The sequence below is a fragment of the Schistocerca gregaria genome, chromosome 2 (genome assembly GCF_023897955.1).
Source record: "Schistocerca gregaria isolate iqSchGreg1 chromosome 2, iqSchGreg1.2, whole genome shotgun sequence".
Classification (NCBI taxonomy): Eukaryota; Metazoa; Arthropoda; class Insecta; order Orthoptera; family Acrididae; genus Schistocerca; species Schistocerca gregaria.
Genome location: NC_064921.1, coordinates 197,701,834 through 197,725,298, shown reverse-complemented (window position 1 = coordinate 197,725,298; position 23,465 = coordinate 197,701,834). Strand labels below are relative to the sequence as shown.

The following is a 23,465-nucleotide window of genomic DNA, read 5'->3' as shown; positions in this document are numbered from 1 at the left end:
TTTGTGTTCGCGCGCGCGTGTGTGTGTGTGTGTGTGTGTGTGTGTGTGTGTGTGTGTGTGTGTGTGTGTGTGTGTGTGTGTGTGTGTGTCTACATCTATTGTTGATGAAAACCTATATGGCCAAAAGCTTTATTTGTGACAGTCTTTTTGTTATGCCAAACTGGTGACTCAGCATCTCCGCTATATGTTGAGTAGCAACTTTCCTTTTCATAATATTGTTATTTTTTAAATTTGTTAATTTTAAAAGGAGGTGCAGGAAGCAGCTGAGGCAAGTGCCACTAGGGAGAGGAATAGTGCAGGGGAAACATGTTACGCAATAAGTGTCTACCCTCACTAGTTGATACACAGTAGTCAAGATCTAGAGACATGAAAGTATATTTTTTACTACAACAGCAAGAAACTGAATGGATTAGAACCAAAATTTATGATATAACTGATTGGGAACAACACAAATAAAGTTCTAGACATAAGTTGTACAAATTGACTCATTGGTTTGTGGTTTCATCAAACACCAGCGAAAACTAAAGATCTTTCATGATTATGAAAATAAAAGCATTCAAAAATTGTTCGAAGATAATTATTTTTATCCTAAAATTTAGTTAGGCACTGCACTATGGTGAGTGACAGTGGAGGGAACAGAAGTGAGTAAGGGGGTGGGGGTGGAGGGGAGGGGGTGCATGGGCTAAGAAAGGTTGGGAACCACACTGATCTAAAGGTATAAGTGACTGAAACAAGAAACATAAGGAAAGCGGACTACATTTACAAAATGTTAGTAAATACAAAATGTTTTGCTACTCATCTTGAGTCAGCATGAATTAATTACCAAGCCTAGGCACATATTAAATGAAGTATTAAAATGCTTAATGTTTTGTGGAGCTCATGGATTGGCACTAAGGGCTCCCAGTTAAAAAAGGGGTAATTTCTTAGATTTGGAGGGTAGCTTGAAAAAGGGTTTGTCTCGAAGCTAGTGAAGTTTTCCATCTGATTTGTGTGCCTGTCATTGACTCATTGCCTCTACTATTTGGTGAATCATTCTCTTGACTCCTAAATTATTTTCTTTCTGCCAAAAATTTCCAAATATAATATTAAACAATGGAAACTCTAGGTTAGAATACCAACAACATAAGGAAAAGGACAGATTGCTATTCACCGTAAAGACAACATGCCGAGTTGCAGACACGCACAACATAATGTCTGTTACACATTTAGCCTGGTTGGTTGGTTAATGGGGGGAAGGGATGAGCAGGGACAGAGCACACAGTGACAGCAAAGGAAGCAAGCAGCTGGGAGTACCAAACCGAAAGGGGATCCCAGCATCAACCAGAAGACTTTCGACAAGGATAGTGTGAAGTCATCGGTGTCTGAATGGACACCACAATGGTGAAGTGGGTCCAGAAGGAGCAGTGTGGAAGAGGCAGCTAATCCATAAACTTGACAACCATAGTCCACACAAGACAGAAATAATGCCTAATAAAGGAGGAGAAAGGTTTGAACAATCCATACCACAAGAGATGTGGGCAAGGACATGGAGTTTACAAAAACTGCCAACCTTCAGATGTGGGGGGACCACAATCAGGTTGTGTGTGTCAAGGTACAGCTCTGTTTCAGGATGGATCATAGTACAGCATCAGAAATGCACCACCCTTAACTTAATGGGATAGAATTGAAAACTGTGTGAGAGCGTCAAAGCAGAAACGTGCCGGATGGCACCCTGCAGCTGTCATTCCACAGAGGCCACTGAATGGGAGCTAGCTCAGTTAGAGAAATTGTCCACATACAGAACAGGGGTGATCAATGGTTAAGCGGATGCCACAAGTCCATTAACAGGAATGGGGGAAAAGGACACTTAATATGGATCCCTGTGGAATGCCATTAATCCTGGGTCTACAGGGAGCTGAGTATGGTGCCAACCCGAGCTCTGGCGAACAAAAATTGAAAGGGGGAGGGCAAGTAGGATGTGATGGCACCAAGCTGTGTTGTACGATGATTAAAGAAACCTGCAAAAAGACAATAGTGCTCAGAAAAGACCTGCCGAATTCCATTTCCAATTGAAGCAGATGATTGATTGGTGACCATCCCTCCTGAAAGCTGCACTAGTAACAAGATAAAATCTCCCAAGATTCAACGTCCCAAATGAGCTGATGAGCCACCAACTGTTAAGTAACTTTCAGGAGACATTGATCAGACTGATGGGCTGGGAACTATCAAGGGATGACATACTGTATCCTTGCAGGCTTAAGGATAGTAACCATGATACTCTCTCTCCACTGAGAGGAGAAAATGCCTACGATCCAAATACTGCTAAACACCCACAGGAGATACTGTCATAATGGAGAATTGAAATGTTGAAGCAATTGGTTATGGATGGAATCAGGGCCAGAGGCTGAATCTTCGGAAGAAGAGAGGGCCAGAAGTATTTCTCACTCAGGTTCATTGTAGGATGACAAGGGATAAAACATACATGGGAAGTTTCAGCCTGTTGTTTCTGGAAGAGGAAGGCACAGGACAGGAGGCTGATGCCATTCTAGTGCGTGTTGTGAGGTGTTCTGCGAGATCTGATCGATCGGTACAAAGGCCCCTGAAAGTGCAAGGCCCAGAATAGAAGACTACTGCTGACAACTCTGGAGGGTGCAGAGCATAGTCTGTGATGAAGCAACAGAAAAACTTAGTGAGGAGACAAAGCGTTCCTAACACACACTCTTGCTCATTTTCATTAAGTGATGGGCTTTGGCATGAAGACATTTAAAGGCAATAAAACTAGTGGGGGACAGGTGTTACTTAAGATGTTGCAAGGTATGACAACAATCACAGATGGATGTGGTCATGGTTGTGCACCACCATGGAACTGGCATGTGGCGAATGGGGCCCGTTAAGTGGGGACCGGCAATGCTGGTGGTGCAACTTATTGTGTGGGACAGATCATAAAAGACTTCATCAATACAACCTGGCAAAGAAGGTGTAAACATGACATGGCAGTAATCAGCCTGATGGAAAGACCAGTAGGGAAACCTGGCCATATGGAGGCAGGAAGGGAACAAGAGAATCAATGTGAAGTGGTCACTATTGCAGAGGTCACCATGTGGCAAACAGTGTAAGGATGAAAGAAGGGCAGGGAAAATGAGCAATAGTCCAATGGCAGAGAAAGTGCCATATGCAGCATTAAAATTAGTAGGAGAACCATCATTAAGAAGGCACAGGTTATGGTCCACAAGAAACTGATCAATGAGGAGTCCCTGACTAGATGAAGAAGCACTGCTCCAAAAAACAGGGTGATGGGCATCGAAATCTCCAAGGAGGAGGAAGAGAGAGAGAGAGAGAGAGAGAGAGAGAGAGAGAGAGAGAGAGAGAGAGAGAGAGAGAGAGAGAGAGGGAGGGAGGGAGGGGGGGGGCAGTTGCTGAAGGATGGCTGTTAGGGCAGCAGATATAGGTGACCTGTCAGGAGGGAGACAGAGATTGCAGACTATGACTGCAGAGTTCGAGGGATCCTAACGGCGACTGCTTCCAACGTAGTATGAAGGGGGATCCATGTACTAACAACATCCATATGGACTAACATGCAAACACCACTGAAAGCCCTAAAAGGGCTGACCCAGTTACAACATAAATCTCTAAACCCAAGATGGGTCAGTGAGTGAGCAGTAATGAAATTGAATTCCTGGACAATGACACAAGCTGCTGAGTCAAAGGAAATAAGGGATTGCAACTCTCAGAGGAGACAGTAGTATTAATTACAGTTCCTTTGCATAAACACAAAACAGAGATCCAAATGGGAGGTGAATGGGCTGGGGCCAATCACACTGCATGGTGACCAGCTGTCACCAATGAGGACAGGGTGACATCCATAAATAAGATTCTTTTTCTTCTTCTTCTCCTCTTTCATAGGTTGAGGAGGGCAGGGCACAGACGGAGAGCAGGTTTCTGCAAGATCCAGAGTTGAAAGTGAGTGGGCGCACAGACTATGGGTCCTGTGGCTGATTCGTGGCAGCAGGCCCCAGTCTGGGAGATGCTGGGGGAGGGGTCCTGGGAGGGAGCACCATCACTGGCTGCATCAAAGATAGGGGAGGGGGAGCAGCACCCATAGGGTGCAATGTGGGAACCGCAGTGGGAGGGGAAGAGGAAAGAGGGGACAGGACTGTGGTAAGGAGGAGGGAGAAGGGGGAAAGGATGCAACAGAGATGAAATTAGACATCATTGACATGGGGTGAAATCAGACATATTTCTCATAAGCCTCAGTGTAAGACATACAGTCAAGAGACTCGTCCTCATTTATCTTCTTTCCCCTTCTTATATACCGGGCAATGTGGCAAAATTAACACACATGGGCAGTGGAACATAGTGAGCTACCTCACGGGTTTGATGTCCCCATTCACCACATAGAGGGTCTACCATACAGCAGGAAGACATGTGCCCAAAATGCAAGCACTGAAAACACCGTACAGGTGGTGGGTTGTATGCCTTCATGTTGCACCAATTACACATAACCTTGACCTTCTCCAGAAGGGTATCCCTCTCAAATGCCAGAATAAAGGTGTTAGTGTGATTTTCCTTATAATCTTTCTGAACACACCTAACAAAGTTAATGACCCATCATCCCAGAGTTCCTCATCAGTCTGAAAGATGAGGTCCCTATGAAAAATGGCTCAATGAACTCTATTTAATGACTGGTGAGGAGTAATGTACACCACTTGATGTTGCCAAGATGCTCACAAACACAAAGGGTTGTAGAATAGGCAGCAGAAGTAGTTTTGATCACCAGCAGAGCCGGCTGCATCTTACTGAGAGAGACTATTCCACCACACTTGACCTCAATTTTTTCCACAAAAAATAAAGGCTTGGTGGCAGTAAGCGCGTCCTCGTCAGTTGTGTTACACATCAAGTAGTGGGGAAAGTGTTTCGCCCCAAGCCGGTAAGCCTGGCACTCCTCCCAGGGTGTAGCCAGAGAAGGAAAGGCCACAGGGTCATAAGCAGCAGCATTAAATGACCCATTACCAACTGAAGAGACAGCTGTGGACAACAGCCTGTCTTTTGGAGCTTAATACATTTCATATGTAAAGCATCCGTTCTGATACCTCCCACTGTGATCAATTACAGACCCATATCACTGACTTCAAATTGCAGTAGGATTTTGGAGCATATACTGTATTCGAACATTATGAATCACGTTGAAGAAAATTACTTATTGATACGTAACCAACATGGATTCAGAAAATATCATTCTTGTGCAACACAGATAGCTCTTTATTAGCATGAACTAATGAGGGAGCATGAACTAATGAGGGATCTCAGATCGATTCCATATTCCTAGATTTCCAGAATTCTTTTGATACCATTCCTCACAAGCGACTATTAATCAAATTGCATGCAGATGGAGTATCGTCTCAGTTGTGTGGCTGGATTTGTGATTTCCTCTCAGAGAAGTCACAGTTCGTATTGATAGATGATAAATCATCGAGTAGAACAGAAGTAATGTCCAGCGTTCCACAAGGTAGTGTAATAGGCCGTCTGCTGTTCCTTATTTACATAAATGATCTAGGTGATAATCTGGGCAGTTCCCTTAGATTGTTTGCAGATGACACTATAATTTACCATCTAGTAAAATCATCAGATGATCAATTCCAAGTACAAAATGATCTAGAGAGAATTTCTGTATAGTGCGAAAAGTGGCAATTGGCAATAAACAAAGAAAAGTGCGAAGTCATCCACATGGGTACAAAAAGAAATCTGATAAATGTACGGTATACAATAAATCACACAAATCTAAGGGCTGTCAATTCGACAAAATACCGAGGAATTATAGTTATGAGCAACTTAAATTGGAAAGACCACATAGATAATATTGTGGGGAAAGCGAAACAAAGACTGCGCTTTGTTGACAGAACACTCATAAGATGCGACAAACCCACTAAAGAGACAGCCTACATTACACTTGTCCCCTAACTTCTGAATGAAATATGTAATGGAAGGGTAGAAAGGCCATGATTGGTTGTGGTGTATTTATGGTATACCAGTTACAGAAAAAGCTTCAAAAATATTGTTTGTAAATTCTTTTTCCATGCAACAGTAATAGGAGGGATTTAAATCTGCAGTCTGTAGACTGCAAACTATATTTGTTAAGAATTTGAAGCAGGGAAAAATTCTGTAGTGACAATATATTAAACTTAAATGCCAAAAACTGTCTAGAGCAATTGATGTGACAAGCCATTTGCAAAGGAAAATTTTTTGAATCTGGTGTCAACAAACAGGCCTGGGCATTCTGATTTGGTGAACACCAGATGTAACTCAGCAACCATTAGGCTTTGGTCATTAGTGTTGAATGAAAAATTGAAAAAGGAAGAACAATATTTCTGATTAATAAGTTCAACAAGGAAATGATTGGTGTGTGACTGAACAGTCAACATTTCAAGGAGGAGACCGAGTAAGGTCTCTGGCACAAATTGAGGCATACTATACACCATGTGCTAGATAAGACAGTGAGAAATGGGGGAAAACATCACTTGATAATGATATCAGTATGTCTGCCTGTCACCAGATTTCACCTCTGGCCTCAATTTATGCAAACCAAAACTCTTCTTTTCATGATGGAAAAAAAAGAAATTTTCAGAGTAGTAAGTCAGCTAAGCCCATTAGAACACTTAACTTTATGGAGGATTTACTTTAAAACTTTTAAAAGAAAGAGCCAACAAACAGAAATAACACTGTTTAATGCAATGTTTTGAAGATATAATTCCTTGGTCTCTAAATAACACTCATACATGAGGAAGAAGTGCTTTGACAAAATAAGTTCACTTTCATTTGCAGTCAAAACAGATTAAGTTGTTTGTATCAATGTATTAGTATTGTCCAAATTTATTGTTCCTGAAGTAAAATGGCAGTACAGATAAAAATCATGCAAGATACTTTAACTGATAAGTTGGAAAACAACAAAAATTTAGCTCTTTCATAATGTATAAAAACATATATAGCATTAAACCACGATCAGGGGGAATGGGACACCACAAAGTAGTGGCACCAGCATGGCAGTTTTAAAGGAAGACAAATCAGAATGATGACAAAACAAAAGCTGGAACAATGAAGCATGAAGCATCTCACACGACTAAGCAGATGTAGGTCTTCCCATTTTATAGGAATCACACAATACACACAAAGAACTATAAATGTATTAACAGTCTAGTGTAGATTTATGGATTACATTTTGTGCTCATGTTTGATGGCTTTTCTGGAGATAGCGCAACAACTCCGTTACAGTTAACTCTGTCTCCACAGTCACTGCTTGTATAAACCTAGCATGCTCTTTTTGTCATGAGGTAAAGAAGGTAGTAACAACAGAGCTCTGATTGATGATGTGTGGCTTGACTTTCATATATAATTTGATACAGTTCTGCGGTGATGCGCTATAAACGAAACAGGTTCTTATAATACCTTGTATCTATCTATATCTGGATCCTGCTCCAGCTACTGCCGGGTCTGGATGCTGACAAGTCCTTTGCATTTGACTCAGTCCTCCCACCTCTTTTCTTCCTCCACTTGCTGCCAGGTCACACCTCTCCTTTCCAGATATTCTCACTCCCGTTTTCCACCGTGTTCTTAGGGTCAAATCCTCAGTGATTCGTTACAAGGCTCACCTGTGTTTTGAAAGCAATACATAGAGGCTTTCCTACTGGCTTGCTACGCCTAACCCAAGAAAGGATTTTCTGTTGAGGTTGTCTCCCTTAGCCTTTGGAGTTTCTCCTTCCACAAGGCAGTGGTTCACTTCTCATTTAATTCCCAGAAAGCAGGGTTGCCTCATCTGCCAGGTTCGCCATTCCAAAGTTTTTCTTCTCTGCCGTCACTGCCATTAAGGTCTTCAACCGTAATGCTGGGCATGGGTTCCATGTTATACCCCACAGGATTGGGTACCCTGCCTGAACTCAGCCATCCTATCACTCCAGCCTACTGAAGTAATCACCAGATGCAAAAGAAGCAACTGAAATACCTTAAGGTATAGAATAGGATTGTTACTGTTCAAAACATATTTACAAACAGCCTTGCTGTAGCTTTATGAAACTTTTCTCAGATGTTGCAGTTTATGTACAGGGAACTGAAACTTTTAGGGGATTGTTATTAAATATATGGAGACAATCAGCGACACACATGCAAAGATCGGCAGCAGATCTTCAACATAAAGGAATGTAATGCAGTACGTGTATCACACCAAGTGTATAGTATGCACCCAGCATAATTTTTGATTAAAAACTACAAAAATCTAGTTGTGAAGAAGGCAGACGTAAGATTCACATTTATTGCGAGTTTGCCAAGATGTTGGTTACACAACGCTTGTTTCTTTTAGTATCATTTAGCAGCTTGTGGCTCTTACCATAATATGTAAAATCATGGTATTAACCTTCCTTGTAGGATTGTACCAAAATACACTGTCAGTCACAGTTGCTGTGTGATATTTCTACCTCTTAATCATGGTTTCCTTCATCTTCCTCTTTCTCTAAGGTGTACTTGCTACTCTCAGTTCTAGACTGACCTGAAAAGATAGATTTTCAGAGACAAAAAAAGAGGTCCAGTATGAATGACATTTAAAATTAACCTGCTCAGTTCTCTTTGCAGGCTATGTGCAGGTACTACCCGAAAGCTCACTTGAATGACTGGTAGTATTTTTATTGGAGATGGTGGTCTTGACGTTAGTTCTACAGTAGGTTGTAGTAGTGGTAATTGTATCCTACGGAGACAACACTTTTGTATGAACTCAAACTGAAGCACAACTAGTTGGTTGGCTGATTGTTGGAGTTAAAGTGACCAAACTCAGAGAGCATCAGTCCTGTCATCCTGCATGTATCAAATCAGGAATAACACTCAGGAGGAGGATACAGAAAGCAAATCCTGGGAAGCTCAATTATAATCAGGACACAATACGACAGAGATAAAATCAAAGAGAAGTAGGAGGCAAGTGAAAGGGGTAAGGTAGGTGAGCTGCTCTGCCCAAATACAGTTGGAGGTCCCCAGAGGGAGGAGATGCACCCTCTGCATCCCACCAGCAACATCTCATTGTCCATTACCCCAAGGATATGAGCAACTCAGACAAGATAATAAAAGATTAGGAAAGATAAAACATTAAAAATGTCCAATATAAAAGACCAAGGAGAATAAAAAGGCTGCCGAGTAAAGACCCCTGGGCCAGAGTAGGTGAGAAGTGCCCATCCAGCCTCTTAGGCGGTCATTGGGGCCAAAGTGCCCCACCTTACAGAGACGAGTAGAACCCATCTTCGCAGGTGAAACGTAAAACCAGATCAGCCACTTTGGCATTGTCCACTAGCAACTGAGGTGGTGTGTCAAAAAGTTTAAGACATCACTGCTAAACAACCAAATCCGGGCAGTCTAGTAGGACGTGAGCTACCATCAGACAGGCACCACATTGGCAGTAAGGTGGGCCTTCACATCAGAGAATGTGGCAGTGGGTCAGCAAAGTATGGCCAATGTGCAGCCGACACAAGACAGTGGGCTCCTTGCAATAAGCATAAAGGAAAGACTGGCACGTGGTTGTTGTCTCTTTTATTGCACTCAGTTTGTTTGGGAGCACAGGGAAAACCATTCCGAGTTCCAGAGATCCAACAACTGATGTAGTAGAATTGACCGAAGGTCCAGCATTGGGACACCCATTTCCAAAATCGGCATTTTGGTAGCCAATTTTGCCAAGTGGTCAGCAGGTACATTCTCTGAGATCCCAACATGTCCAGTGGGCCAAACAAAGACAACTGGCCGTCCAGCTCGATGGATGTCAGACAGAAGATCCTGGATAGTTGTGGCTAATGGCTTATGAGAGTAGTACTGGTCTACAGCCCGAAGGCTGCTCAGGTAGTCATAGCAGATTAGAAGCAAATTGCCGATGCAAGAAAGAGCAAGGCTAAGGGCTTATTTGATAGCCACCAATTCAGCAGTGAAGACACTGCATCCATCAGGCAAGGAACATAGTTCACTTCATCTAGCACATGTCTAAGCAAAATTGGTTCATCCATCAACCACTGAGCCATCAGTGTGTACCACTTTTGAACATGGAAATGCAACACAGACAGCCAGTAATAGGGGCCAAAACAGTTATGGGGTGAACTGAATCTTTTGGTCTGAAGGATAAATCAAGACAGAACAGAGGTCAGGGTACGTGCCACAGGAGCATACACAATAGCTCCCTGACAAGAGACAACAGTGAGACAAGTTGGAGTTCACAACAGAGACACTGTAGTCGAATTGCACTTGTGATCCCTGTTCTGGATCTCTGCTTTGGGAGGTGGACCTCCCTACTAGGAAAAAGGACACGAGGATTTGGATGTTTAGGGAAGCTGTAAACATGTATAGCATAAATGAGTAGCTGTTTTTTGATCCACAGTGGAAGAGTCCAGCCACTGCGAGTAAGCTGTACACAGGGCTAGTTCGAAAGGCACCTGTCGCATGTCGGACCCCATAGTGATATATCAGTCCAGTTCCTGCAATGCTGAGGGCAATCCTGAACCATATGAAAAACTTCCATAATCAAGATGGCACAAGATCAGGGCTTTGTAAAGCTGCAGAAGGGTAGTAGTGCAGTCTGCACTCTAGCTGGTGCTATTTAGGCAGCATCTTTGGTTAAGTTGGCGAACATGGGAGAGCCATTTCACTAGGTATCTAAGACCACTTCCAAAAAGTGATGTCTCCACCACATTGAGTAACTGGTCAAGATAAAGTTATTGTTGTAGATGAACTGTATGATGGTGGCAGCAGAGTATGATGTGAGTCTTGGCGGCGGAAAACTGAAAGCTGTGGGTGAGGACCCGTGACCACACCTTTTGAATGGCAACCTGCAGCTGGTGTTCTGCAACACCAACACTAGAGGAGCAATAATGTAAGCAAAAATCATCAGCATATGGTCATGCTGAAGATCGCACGGCGTCTGCTAGACTGTTGATGACCACCAAAAAGAGAGGAACACTTCCTATAGAGCTCCAAGGTACCCCATTCTCTTGGATACTGGGTGTAATGGGGAAGCACCAATTCAAATGCGGAAAGTATGTTGTGATGAGAAGTTCAGAATAAAACTTGGAAGTGGACCCCAGAGGACCCCCCCCCCCCCCCCCCATGTAAGGTAGCTAGGATGTGGTGTCACTATATGCTATCATGAGCCTTTTGTAGATTAAAGAAGACAGCAATAAGGTGTTGACGTCAATCAAAAGCTGTCCAGATGGCAGACTCCAGGCAAACCAAATTGTCAGCAGTGGAAAGACTTTGGCGAAAACTGCCCTGGGGCACAGCTAGAAGGCTCCAAGTCTCAAGGAACCAACACGGCTGCCAGCTCACCATGTTTTCCAGCAACTCACAGAGAACAGTTGTGAGACTAATTGGGTGGTAGCTGTCCACTTCTAAGGGATGCTCACCTGGTTTCAGTACTGGTACAATGCTCTCTGTCATTGAGATGTGAGCTCACCCTTGCTCCAGATATGCTTAAAGATGGTAAGAAGATGACTCTGACAATCCACTGATAGGTGTTTCAATATTTGGTCCTGGACTGTATCAGGGCAAAGGGCTAGGGCAATGAAGAATTCCCACTCAATGAATGGAGCATTGTAGGTTTCAAGGTGGCATTTAATGGGAGGTTAGTACAATTAATCAAGCCACTGTCTAAGGACAAGAAAGGCAGGCTGACAGTTGTCAGGCACAGAGGCTGAAGCATAATGCATAGCAAAATATTCGGCTATAGTGTCTCGGTCAGTTCAATGAAACACCAAGTACACCTGCAGAGGACTGGTATCCATAGAGGTGTCCGAGTTTTACCCAAACCTGTGAAGGAGGCATACATGGGCCAATGGTTGAAACATACCATTCCCAGAATTCTTACTTCCACAGTTCCATTAAGTGGCGGATCGGGGCTTGGAGCCGTTTGATGGTAGTGAGGTCCTGGAAGCTTCCGACAGGGGGATCCCGAAGAATAGATCGCAAAGTCGGCTGCCGTTGCATTCTGGACAGCTTCATCAGTGCCTCCATGTAGCGGGGAACTCAGAATGACAGTGGAGATAAAAGCATCCCAGTTGGGACTACGGAGAGCCCATCTAGGAAGGTGCCCAGGGGAGTTACACTGAGGGAGGGATAGGAAGACTGGGAACCGGTTGCTACCACACAGGTCATTGTGGGCCCTCCAGTGGGTGCATGAGAGAAGACCAGTGATGCAAATAGAAAGATCAATGGTGGAGTAAGTTCTGTGTGCCACAATGAAGTGTGTCGAGGCACCAATATTCAAGAGACAGAGGTCAAGATGTGCCAGTAGTTTTCAACATCTTTACAGTGGCCAGTGGTCATGGTTCTGTCACACAGAGGGTTATTGGCATTGAAATGCCCAAGATTAGAAAAGTTGGAGGTAGCCAAGAAACCAATGTAGACAATGCATTCTGAGACATTCTGCCATTGGGAGGGAGATGAACATTACAGATGGTAAAATCCTGAAATGCCCTTACCCGAACAGGGTCTTCAATGATATATCACGAGGCACAAGTTTGCTGTATACCGAGTTCAGAACATACTCCCTTTGTCAGAAAAGTTCCAAAACAATTAAAAAAACATAAAAAATTGCTCTTATCAAGTAATTATCCTAGCTCCTATTGAAGCAGCATGTTGGCTACCTATACACAGTTCCCAACGTTTCTGGAGGTCTTGGAAACAAGCAGGAATTGTTAGTCACAGCCTGTTGGATGTCTGTGGTACCTTGATGAATCTTTTCTTTCAGTCACCTTTTTACTTGCAGAAACAAGAAAAAATCCCACAGCGGGAGGTCGGGCAAATATGTGACATGTGGGATGACAATAATAGAATGTCTGGCCAAATACTCGATAACAGATAAAGCAGTATGGGATCTTGCAGTGTCATGCAGTAACAACCAGTCCTGAGAATGTCACAAATCAGGGCGGTGATGTCGAATTGCTTTCTGCAAACATTTCAAGACTCCGATGTAAAGAGTTTGGTTCACTGTTTGACCTGGAGAAACATACTATCAACAAATTCGAGCAAGACTGTCTTTGTTCTCAAAGATTGTTGTTTAACATTTTTTAACATTTCTGCCATACAGTAATCAGAGAAGCACAATCTTTCAGTATGTCAGTAAACCTAGTATAACTTCTGGTTTTGCCATAAACTTCGAAGATCTACCAAAACATCTTAAATTTTTCATCCATGCTAAGGGTATCACTCCTCACCGTCCGGTCATTTCTCTGTTCATCATTTCCGCCTTGCTCTCAAAATAGCAGAACTTCCAGACAGAATCAGTTACATTAAATCTAGAATTTTTAAAATTGAAGGAGAAACTTTGGCGAACGTTCTTGTTCACCCAACCCATATCCAACTAGAGGTGACAAAGTATACTAGAAATTGCCCGAGTTTTGAAATACATCTTTACTTTCGTTCAAATGCACGGAACTCCGGAAACGAAAGAAATTTTCTTCGTTAGGTTATGGCTATGAAATTATCATAAAGATACATGAAGTGATTATCTTGCACACTTTTGTGAATAACATTTGCTCTGTGTGAGTGTGAGTGTGTGTGTGTGTGTGTGTGTGTGTGTGTGTGAGAGAGAGAGAGAGAGAGAGAGAGAGAGAGAGAGAGAGAGAGAGAGAGAGAGAGAGACTACTCAGTTATCACTGGAAATGCCAGAGCTCCGTTAGCAGAGATCAGGTGATCAGAATTCAACCAAAAATGATACTCTGGCCACCTGCTCTCCCCCAACTCTCACCACGAGGAGGTGGAGATGGTCTTTGAGAGTCACACAATTTTTTTATATTATGCATCAATAGCACCATTAAAACTTAAAAGAACATTAGCTAATTTTGCAAAAGGCTTCTTAATTGTGTAACACAGCCAAATTCACTTTAAAGGAAAAATAAAGCAAAAAGCATAAAAATTACCTAATTACTGTATATTAAAAAATACTATAAATTTTGACAATTTCAATTCTGGACATAAACCAATGTTTATATTTGTGACTTGAGTAAATGTTCATTGTATCTGCAGAAATCTGAAACCATGTATCATCTTTTCAGGCTATTGGGTCTTACATCTGCTGCTATGGAAGTACAGATCCTTGTTCTGCATCATCAGTGTCAAAAATGGCCCTACTTTGGAAATAAATGAGTAGTACATTGAAATGTGTGTAGTTCATTATCTGACGATTTATTCTGGAATAATATAACAATTTCATAGTCTGTACCTTAACGATTCCAACCAAAGCAAACACTTAACCATTTTTAAATTATTTTGTACGAGTATAACACATTAACTGCTACCTGGAATCTGTGTACACAACAGGTGCCTCTGCTGCACCATCACCAGCCTTGTGACAGTAAGCATGTTAAACTCTACAAGTGCTTCATATAGATATTTTAACCTGTGCTTTTAAATTTTACACATGCAGATATTAAACACTTCCTCATTACCGTACACAGGTACAATATTTGGACTACTTTCTTTTCAAGAGAAAAGAAATATTAACACAAACAATAAGGATGCAATGAAATTATTTTATTTCAGTTTTCTGGTGGTACGAATGAGTACCATTTCAATGACTTTTTGGGAGGAGAAAGAATTTTGAGGCCATTCTTTAATGTTTAAATTGAAATAGGGAAAATACCATTCTAATGTTATACGAGTTCATCTCAAATAGTCAAAAAGTGCAGCAAACAACTCACTTTAACTTAGACCAACTGAGTTATTTCCAATATTCTCCCACCCCTTTCTTTGTTCAATTTCTAATGCTTCACAAAGAACAAGTTGGTGCTGCCACATCAGAAACTGTTGCATTATAAAAATTATCTTTTTTGTGTGTGTTCATTTTGTTATGTTTAACAAATACAACATATTGTGGCTGAAAGTCATCAGGAAAAAACTATATCTTATACTTCACAAACCATAATACAGTGTGTAGCAGAGCATTTAAGGTTATTTTTAAAACACAAAACCAGCAGGCCTTTTAAGACACACAAAATGATGCTGAATTATCAGGTTTACTTTGCATTAATGGAGGCAGTACAAGCTATGTTTTTCCTGCTTGGTTACTGATTTATTGAAATGGCAAGTTGGGCACCACCACCAAGAACTTTCTTTCCTGGTAGACTACTTGCCATGGAAAAAAGAGAGTACCATCTAATCCATACACAGAATATGAAGCTATACTGTGTGGAAACTAAATTTATGTGCTTTATATAAAGCCACAAGTTAAAAATTGAAAATTAAGAATTATCCAATCAGCTGACAGGTCCCCTCAAACCTGCAACTTGCTCTTATAAACATCACAGTGACATCTCTTCAATCCCGTACTAAAGCCTGGATGTAAGAAAATTGTGCATCCATAATTAGATTAAGAACTGTAAACTTACAGTCACAACAAAGATGAATCACAAACCAATTAATGCTCTCCAAATGAAATGTGAACACTGACGTTACAGAACAGCCATCACAAAGTATAAGCCTTTTTATTTTGACAATAACTAAATAATGAAGACACCAATATTTTTGAAGAAATTTGGTTGATTTCCAGTTACTGAACATACAGACGTACGTGTGTGTGTGTGAGAGAGAGAGAGAGAGAGAGAGAGAGAGAGAGAGCGCGCAAATATGGCTGAAACTGGAATCGTTACTGGGACGTTCTTGTTTACTTTCCAGTTTTTAGGGGTTCTCACAGAAACAATTTAGGTTTCGTAAAAAGAATTATTCTGGGACCTTAATGAACCCAAATGTAATGTGCTACCATGTTGTAGAATATAAATAAATAAATATCTGGATATACACAAATTAATTATAAAGTATGAAGTGCCAGCATATTTTTATGCCACATAATGACTATCTTACAGAACATTAAAACTAAAGTTATGTTTATTACCTTATTGCTGAATATATCTGAACAATACTTTTTATATTTTCTGTAACAATGTACCAAAACATTAAACAAATATGGTACAAAAACATAACTTTCCTCTGACATATTTAACAATATCCGCTTTTTATCACAGTACAACTACAAATAACAATTAAAACACAAATATAACAGTTTATTTCTTAACATAAGCAAGGTTTTTCACACACTTTCTAATTACAAAACATTTTGGCGTGGATTACAAACACATTTCATTAACACATACACAAATTAAACCATTATAGCAAATGACAATGGAAACATATAAAAATACAGTCTTATCAGAGGAAGTATTATCTTTAAAGCTTGCTTTCATAGGTAACAGTACAAAATTCTTTGGTGCATAACATGCACAGGAAAATAATCATCATTCTAATACATCAAATAACTGAATTAGTGCTCTATTTTAGTTTTATGTTGTCCTTAGAGGCACATCTAGCAGTCAAAGTTACAAACCAATAACCACTGTACAAAATTTTGGTAATTATGAAGTATGCAGACAAGAAAACCATCAAAAGCTGTAAAATGATGGATAAACAATCTGCAACTTTTAAAAGGTTCAGTCTTTTGTAAATTCTACAATTACTGCACTCACAAAAATACTTTCTTCATAGCAATGACTTACAGGTTTTGTACTAATAATACAGATGGACTGGAAGGAATATCACAGTGGCAACAGAAAAAAAAGAAAGAAAAAAACAAAAAACAATTCATGTAGCCAGAAATAATATGTCAAAAGGATGCATTACTACAGCTTTTAACAAAATGAAATCAATTTTTCAAATGATTTGAAAACAACTTTCACAACTCACCTTTCTACACCACAGATGATATATATGTATCCGTTTCACCCACATCATTAAAAAACAGAATTTGCATTTAACATGTAAGCAAAAGACATGACCTTAAACCCTTCAAAAGTGTTAACATAATTTCTTCAGGTACATGAGTATATCATTTTTTCGAAGATTTGCTATGAGATTTTTTACGGTGGACTGAAGAACTTTTATGTTTCTTCATCTGCCTATCATTTTTGGAAAAGCAGTATGAGCAAAACCAATCAACATTTTCATCTGGTGCAGAGTCAATTCCTACACATGCCCAGTGGTACCATGCATAGCAGTCATCGCAGCGTATCATTGGGCTACCATCATCTTGTCCACCACATGAAGGGCACACCCAAACACGGTTGCCAGATTCATCAAAATAGAATCCAACAGGACCATCATCTGAAATAGTTACAGGAAGGCCATTCACTGGTACTTGAACTTTGGGAAGTGAGGGTTGTTGCGAGACAGAAGGAATAACAACAGGTGAAGGTGGTGCCACAGGTAATGATGCTGACAACCCATGGCGCTTTTTGGAGTGTTCTGTTGGTGCTGAATGTTTGTGTTTTCTCTTCACACCGGAAACAGTTTCTTTGTGTGACAGATCACCAGACCGTTTATCACCTGAGAATGATGTCAACTGCATCAGACCTTCTGCAGCCACTAGATCATTTTTTGAGTGAACCTTATCTCCATCAAGCTGTACCTTTTCTTTCTTTGGGCTATGTTTCTTTTCATGCTTCTTTTTCTTTTTCTTATGTTTGTGCTTCTCTCTGCTTATTTCAACAACAGGAGGTGTCGCTTTACCCGGTGTTGGTGGTCTTGCAGGTGGGGGAGTGCCTAAATCTAAGCCAAGCTGTACCTCTTGGGCATCACTTACAACTTTTTTACATCTAGAATGTACAGAGATTCCTGTAGGAACATCTGGAGTACGTGGTGTTTTCGGTGTTTCTGTGATTCTTACAGCTGATGGTGTTCCAAATAAAGATTTAGCTGGTTTCACCACATCAATTTCTGAGTCACTGCTACTGCTATAAATGAGAGCTGCCCTTACACGCCAAGTGGGCATATTAGTTGAACTAGATACTTCTTCTTTCACCCTTTTATGCGAGTGCTTTGACAATGACTCTTCTGTTGTAACAGAAGATGTTCTCTTATTGGAAACACACTCTTTTTCCTTTCCTTTAATGTCCGTATTAGCAGGTGTCATTACCTTACTTGTTTTGTTGGGTTTTGTTGTATCATTTCCCACAACTTTATTCACAACTGGGGGCTGGGAGATTCCTTTATCACTGTGCAGCTTCTGTACTTCATTTGTAACTGGAGGTACCTTCTGTGCACGTATGAGATCTGTTCCCTTGGCAGTGTTCGATTTATGATCTTTGTCCTTGACAATGTCACATTTTTTCTTCTTTTGGACAATGTCTGGAGCAAATAGATTATCTAAAGTAGTATCCCATTGGCTACCCGTTTTCTGGGGGAGTTTAGTAAATGATCCAGCATGTTTCACTTTTTTACTAGAAAGGTTCCCTTTATTGTTAGTGCATGCTTCTTTTGTGGATGGTTTTGCAGAGGAATTAATTAGCTTTTTTGAAGGTGTTGCAGTTTCAGTCTTTTTATCTTGCTTTTCTCTTAATTTATCAGCTGGCACAGGAAGATGGGAAGTTCTTTCCTTCAATACAGGTTTATTTCTCTCGTTGATATTCATATCCACAACTGTAGCTAAACTACTGCTTTTATATGTCGAAGATGGTGTAACAGCAGTATCTGTGACCTTAGTAATTTTTGGTTGCTTATTCTCAATAGGATCAACACTTGACTGAGTTTCAGCAGAATTACCACCTACACACTTTGGACTGTTCCTTTGGTGATTGATAGGCTCAGACTTATCTACAGTCTTTACTGACTGGGGATCTGTCAATAACAAAGGTTTAACACTTTCTTTTGGAGTGCATGTGAGACTTCCATCGTCTAACGAGCTCTTTCCTTCCTTATTATTAATTGTAATTTCAGTCTTAATTTGTGACTTTTGAGGCATTAAATTATTTGAATTAAGAGTAGATGAAGTTCGATCACTTGTTACAGGATTTACATCCATGGGTTCTTTTTTAATAGGAACATCGCTCCACTGCGAACTCTCAACTGGTTCAGACTTTGGTTTATCCCCTAATTTTTTACACTGAGGTAGCAGATTATTAACAGTTGTGTCTGGTCCAAAATCAGAACTATCTTTATAAGATGTAGCACCAGGCACAGTTTGCGTATTGTGCTTGAATGCCAATTTATTGTCCGTTGAAATATGCTTTGCACCAGGTAATTGTAATGGCTTAGGATTTCTCTCTTTTGCTGATGCAAGGGTTAAGGATTTTTTATCCGCATGATGAGACTGTTGGAGAATATCCTTTGAAGTCATAGAATTCAATGAATTCCCCTTAGAATTAATGTATTTTTGTGAATTGAATGGTTGTGTTTTGTCACAAAATCTTGAAGTAAAAGCTGAGTCAATGCTTTGTCCAGAGGAACATTCAGGTGGAGGTCTTACCTTACCCATCCCTAAAACAGTTTTGATTTTTGTTTTACTAACTCCTGTGTTCTCCTTCCCTTTAATTTTTTTCTTTTCCTTCTTTGTATGGAAGCCACTCAAAGCACGCTGTCTGTCAGGAGAGGGCGAATATCGAGGTGGTGTAGTTGGCCTGCGAGCAGATGGCTGTCTACCATCACGTGATGCTGAGAGGATACCACATTCTGTCATCGCCACAACTGAGGCTTGTGGTGCCTGAGGTATACTGTCTGTTGATCTGGATATATCCTCAGCCTTACAAGATCCTCCTGTGACATCAACTGAAACTTCAGATGGATATATACCAACATTTGAATCTGTATGCTGTGTGGGTGGTACCAGGTGGCTACAGCATTCATCTTCTGATTCAGCCCAACTGTCGAAGAACTGTAGATGCTGTTCCACTCCATTACGGCGGGAAGGCACTTGCACTGGAAAGACTGGGACTGCACCAGAAGAGGTAGTGCCACTGTTCTCAGGCCAAGGGACTTGGCCAACTTCATGAATATACTCCTCTAGAGGAGGGATAGTAACTCCTGCATCACTAAGAGCAAGAGCAAGATCTTCAAGAACTGGAACTGTTGAACCACGTTGTTCAGCATACTCATGAGCTCCCTTACCAAGGCTTTTGATATAATGTTCTAGAAGATCAATCAGTACTTCCATAGATGTTGGTTTTATTTTCCTCCAACCAATCGTCTGGCAGAGTGCAGCAACAACAATTCGTAGACATTTTCTTGCAAACACATTTGCCATTGCAGTCACTCCTCCAAATTCACTTGGAGTCACAGCAAACTGGCACTAACGAATGTGTGTGTCATGTTTCTTCATAAAATTTCGCAGTGCCTCTTTCTGAAAAATCATAGGAATTACATACATACACACACACATCATCAAGACAGAGTTTACAACAATATTTATTTTTGAGAAGTAAAGGAATGACAGGGAAATTTCTTTAACGTAGAAAGAGCTCAAAGTTGTTCTCACTGTGAACTAAAATAATGGGCTCAGCTAGGATTCCAAATGCATAATCAAATATTCAACGCACTAACAGTTATCAATTCCTATTTGAACATTTGTATGAGAGTTTAAAACTATAGTTACAGTTCTGAAAACTTACAACTGCAATTACTATACAGTGTTGCATTGAATTGGGGTGGGGGTGGGACATGAATGATCAAAATCAAGTTTAATTAAACAGACATGAATGATCAAAATCAAGTTTAATTAAACAATGACAAAATAAATTTACAATGTATGAGCTAAATCACTGTTTAATTAAAAATAATAAAATAAACTTTCATTATACTACTCTGATGCCATTGCATACAAATCTTTCCCACACTAATGACACACTATGCACTGAAGAGCGCAGTTGTATAAGACCACAGCCAATCACTTATTAGAATGCTAATTATCTTGTATAGACCTGCCTCATTGTTGGATTGTGGTGCTAGCTCAGAATCTAGGTAATTTTCTTGCACACATCATACATCTTTTCCCACCCAGCACTCAGTGTATTACTGCTGTTGGGGCGGCACAGCTAATCACTGGGTTAGCTGAAGCAACAACGAAGGAATAGGTATGGGCTCACATTTGTAAAGCGAAAATGGTACAGTAGAAGACAATATTATTTGAGGTTGGCGTACTTTATATGAAAGTGCATCTGCTGGAGGGTTAATATAATAGGGGGAATGATAAAGTAATGGCAAGAATCACGTAATGCAGTAACAACTATTATTACAAACAGCAGCCTGGTATAATGACAAAAATTAGTATTCATGTGCAGCATTCACACAAATTCAAAACCATCAAATTTCGAATGGATGTTTTTCCTGAAGCTGTGAATGTCAAAATTTTGATAACTCCATCAACAGAATGCTTAGGAAAGAAAAATTTAGGAGACTAAAGAACATATTTCGTTTTTCATCTCAGGATCTTCTCCTGACATTTATTTAATGATTTTTCTGATTTTTGTCAGCACAAACTGCACTCTCAAAGGTTCACCCTACATTGTTGGTTGTGGACAACTAAAGCCTCAACAGTTTTTCTGTTTGAAGTTTGGTTGGCACTCTAGTTCAATTAACCACAGATCAAATGGCAAATAGGCTGCAGCTCAGTGGGAGAATTATCTTGCCATTCACCTGAACAACAGGTGAACCACACTATGGGAACCTAAATACATTGACGAGGTAGTAATTTTAAGCCTGCTCCTCCTGCACACAAATCCAATGCCTTAATCCTTTGACTGTCAAGGTAACAATTTATCTTTATTCTTTACAGATGCCAGTACTGTCAGAGACGCAATTTGTCACTACTCTGTTTACTTTCACATAGCTCATAATTGTAGCTAGCAGGCTTGTATTGATGCTCAACATTTCAATTTACATGTACATTAATAGTTAACAACTTTTGAGCACCACTGCAGTCAAATATTGAAGATTGACAACACTGCTACTGCATTATTAGTTTGCTGACATCATGCTTTGTAACTTTTTTACATTTTGTTATTTCACCAGCCAGCATCGTTTTGGTGAAGTATTTTTATTTACTGTTTTTTTTTCTATGCTATTTCTCTTTAAGCTAATGTTTTCAGTTTGTTTCATTTGCTTTTGCAATTTATTTTTTTTAATTTGTCCAACAATGAAATTTGAAAGTTACTGGAAAATAATGGTGATATTGAGTATTTTCATGAAAGTAGCAGTGGTTCAGAAAGTAAGTCATGTTCCTGCTGATATACTGATTGAAACAGAAGACAGAATGAAAAATACACGATACACTGAAGTGATTGCACTTTAACCCATTATATCCCATTGTATGATTTATCATACACTTGCTCTTCTCAGGCATATTTGCTTTCAGAAACACTCAGTCAACAACTGAAATATTTCTTTTATGTTTTACTGTTAATCTGAAACTCTATCGTTGAAACTAACAGTAGCAGTGGAGATCAGGATTGTTTATTTCCTGGTGGAAAGCATTTGTTCTAGTGGTATTGACTCTGCTGCTTCTCATCATGGACAGTTAGTAAGTAATAAAAGTATGATGTGCAGGTTCATAATTTTACTCATATTATTACGGATTAGTAATTTGAATATTTAAATGCAATATATAAGAGCACACTGGAAGAGAGTACTTTATATGTTTTACCGTGGTACTTACTTATGTCTTTACGTATGAAATATCATACAGTGGGCAATAAGGGGTCATTTTCTTGCAGTTGGTCCGATTTATTTCAGATATCATTTAGAAAAGGAGTGGGACTCAGAAGTTCTAAATATCCTGTTCTCCACAGAAGATGATGAAACTTTGACAGACATATTTGATATATGTCAGGAGCTAGAATTTGTACTTGTTATGCCAAATGTTGGTGTGGACACTGATGATCAGGTAGTGATGCAATAGTTGCTGGTTTAGGGAAGAAGGTTCTGGGACAAACTGCAGGGATAAGATTAATAAATACTGAGAGCCTTGCTGAAAATGTTACACCTTCATCCACTTAAAGAGAAAAATCCCTGCTGTTTCAAATCACAAAAGTGGCCTCGAGTATATATATATATATATATATATATATATATATATATATATATATATATATATATATATATATATATATATATATATATATATATATATATGTGTGCTGTTCAAAATGGACACAACATACAAATAAGTCATAATGACATCCACAAATACATCACTAGTTTGCTGTTATTCGAATATTGTAAGGTCATACATAGACGTATGTACTGGGAGACCAGACTTGACACAAACAATGACCTTGTTTCGAATTCTATCTCCAGAAATACTTTTGACAAAATTCAAAGACTCTTATGTGTTAATGATAATGACAGCATTGAAAAAGAAAATGAAGTCTATAAGGTTCAGCCATTATTTCACATCTAAATAAAAAATTTCAAGATATCATATTGCCTCTAGAGTCAAACATCTCCTTGGATGAGGTCATGGAGCCTTATTATTGCCACCACTTCATGAAACCGTTTATAAGAGGCAAGCCAATTCATTATAGTTTCAAATGATGGTGTTTAGCTACATCTAATGGATATCTCAGCCAATGACCTTGCCGCAATGGTAACACCATTTCCTGTGAGATTACTGAAGCTAAGCACTGTTGGGCTGGCTAGCACTTGGATGAGTGACCATCTGGTCT

At 40.0% G+C, this 23,465-nt stretch overlaps 1 protein-coding gene across 3 annotated transcripts in view; it reads right to left on the bottom strand.

Moving 5' to 3' along the window:
- Window positions 1-15,125: 15,125 nt before the first annotated feature.
- The window catches only part of LOC126336675 (transcription initiation factor TFIID subunit 3-like), a 40,900-nt gene continuing 32,560 nt past the window's right edge, over window positions 15,126-23,465 (bottom strand). For all 3 annotated transcript variants that reach the window (XM_050000623.1, XM_050000624.1, XM_050000622.1), the window contains exon 2: window positions 15,126-20,146. In XM_050000623.1, coding sequence (XP_049856580.1) covers window positions 16,862-20,050 — 3,189 coding nt within the window. In that variant the 5' untranslated portion in view covers window positions 20,051-20,146 and the 3' untranslated portion in view covers window positions 15,126-16,861. The remainder of the gene's footprint in view (window positions 20,147-23,465) is intronic.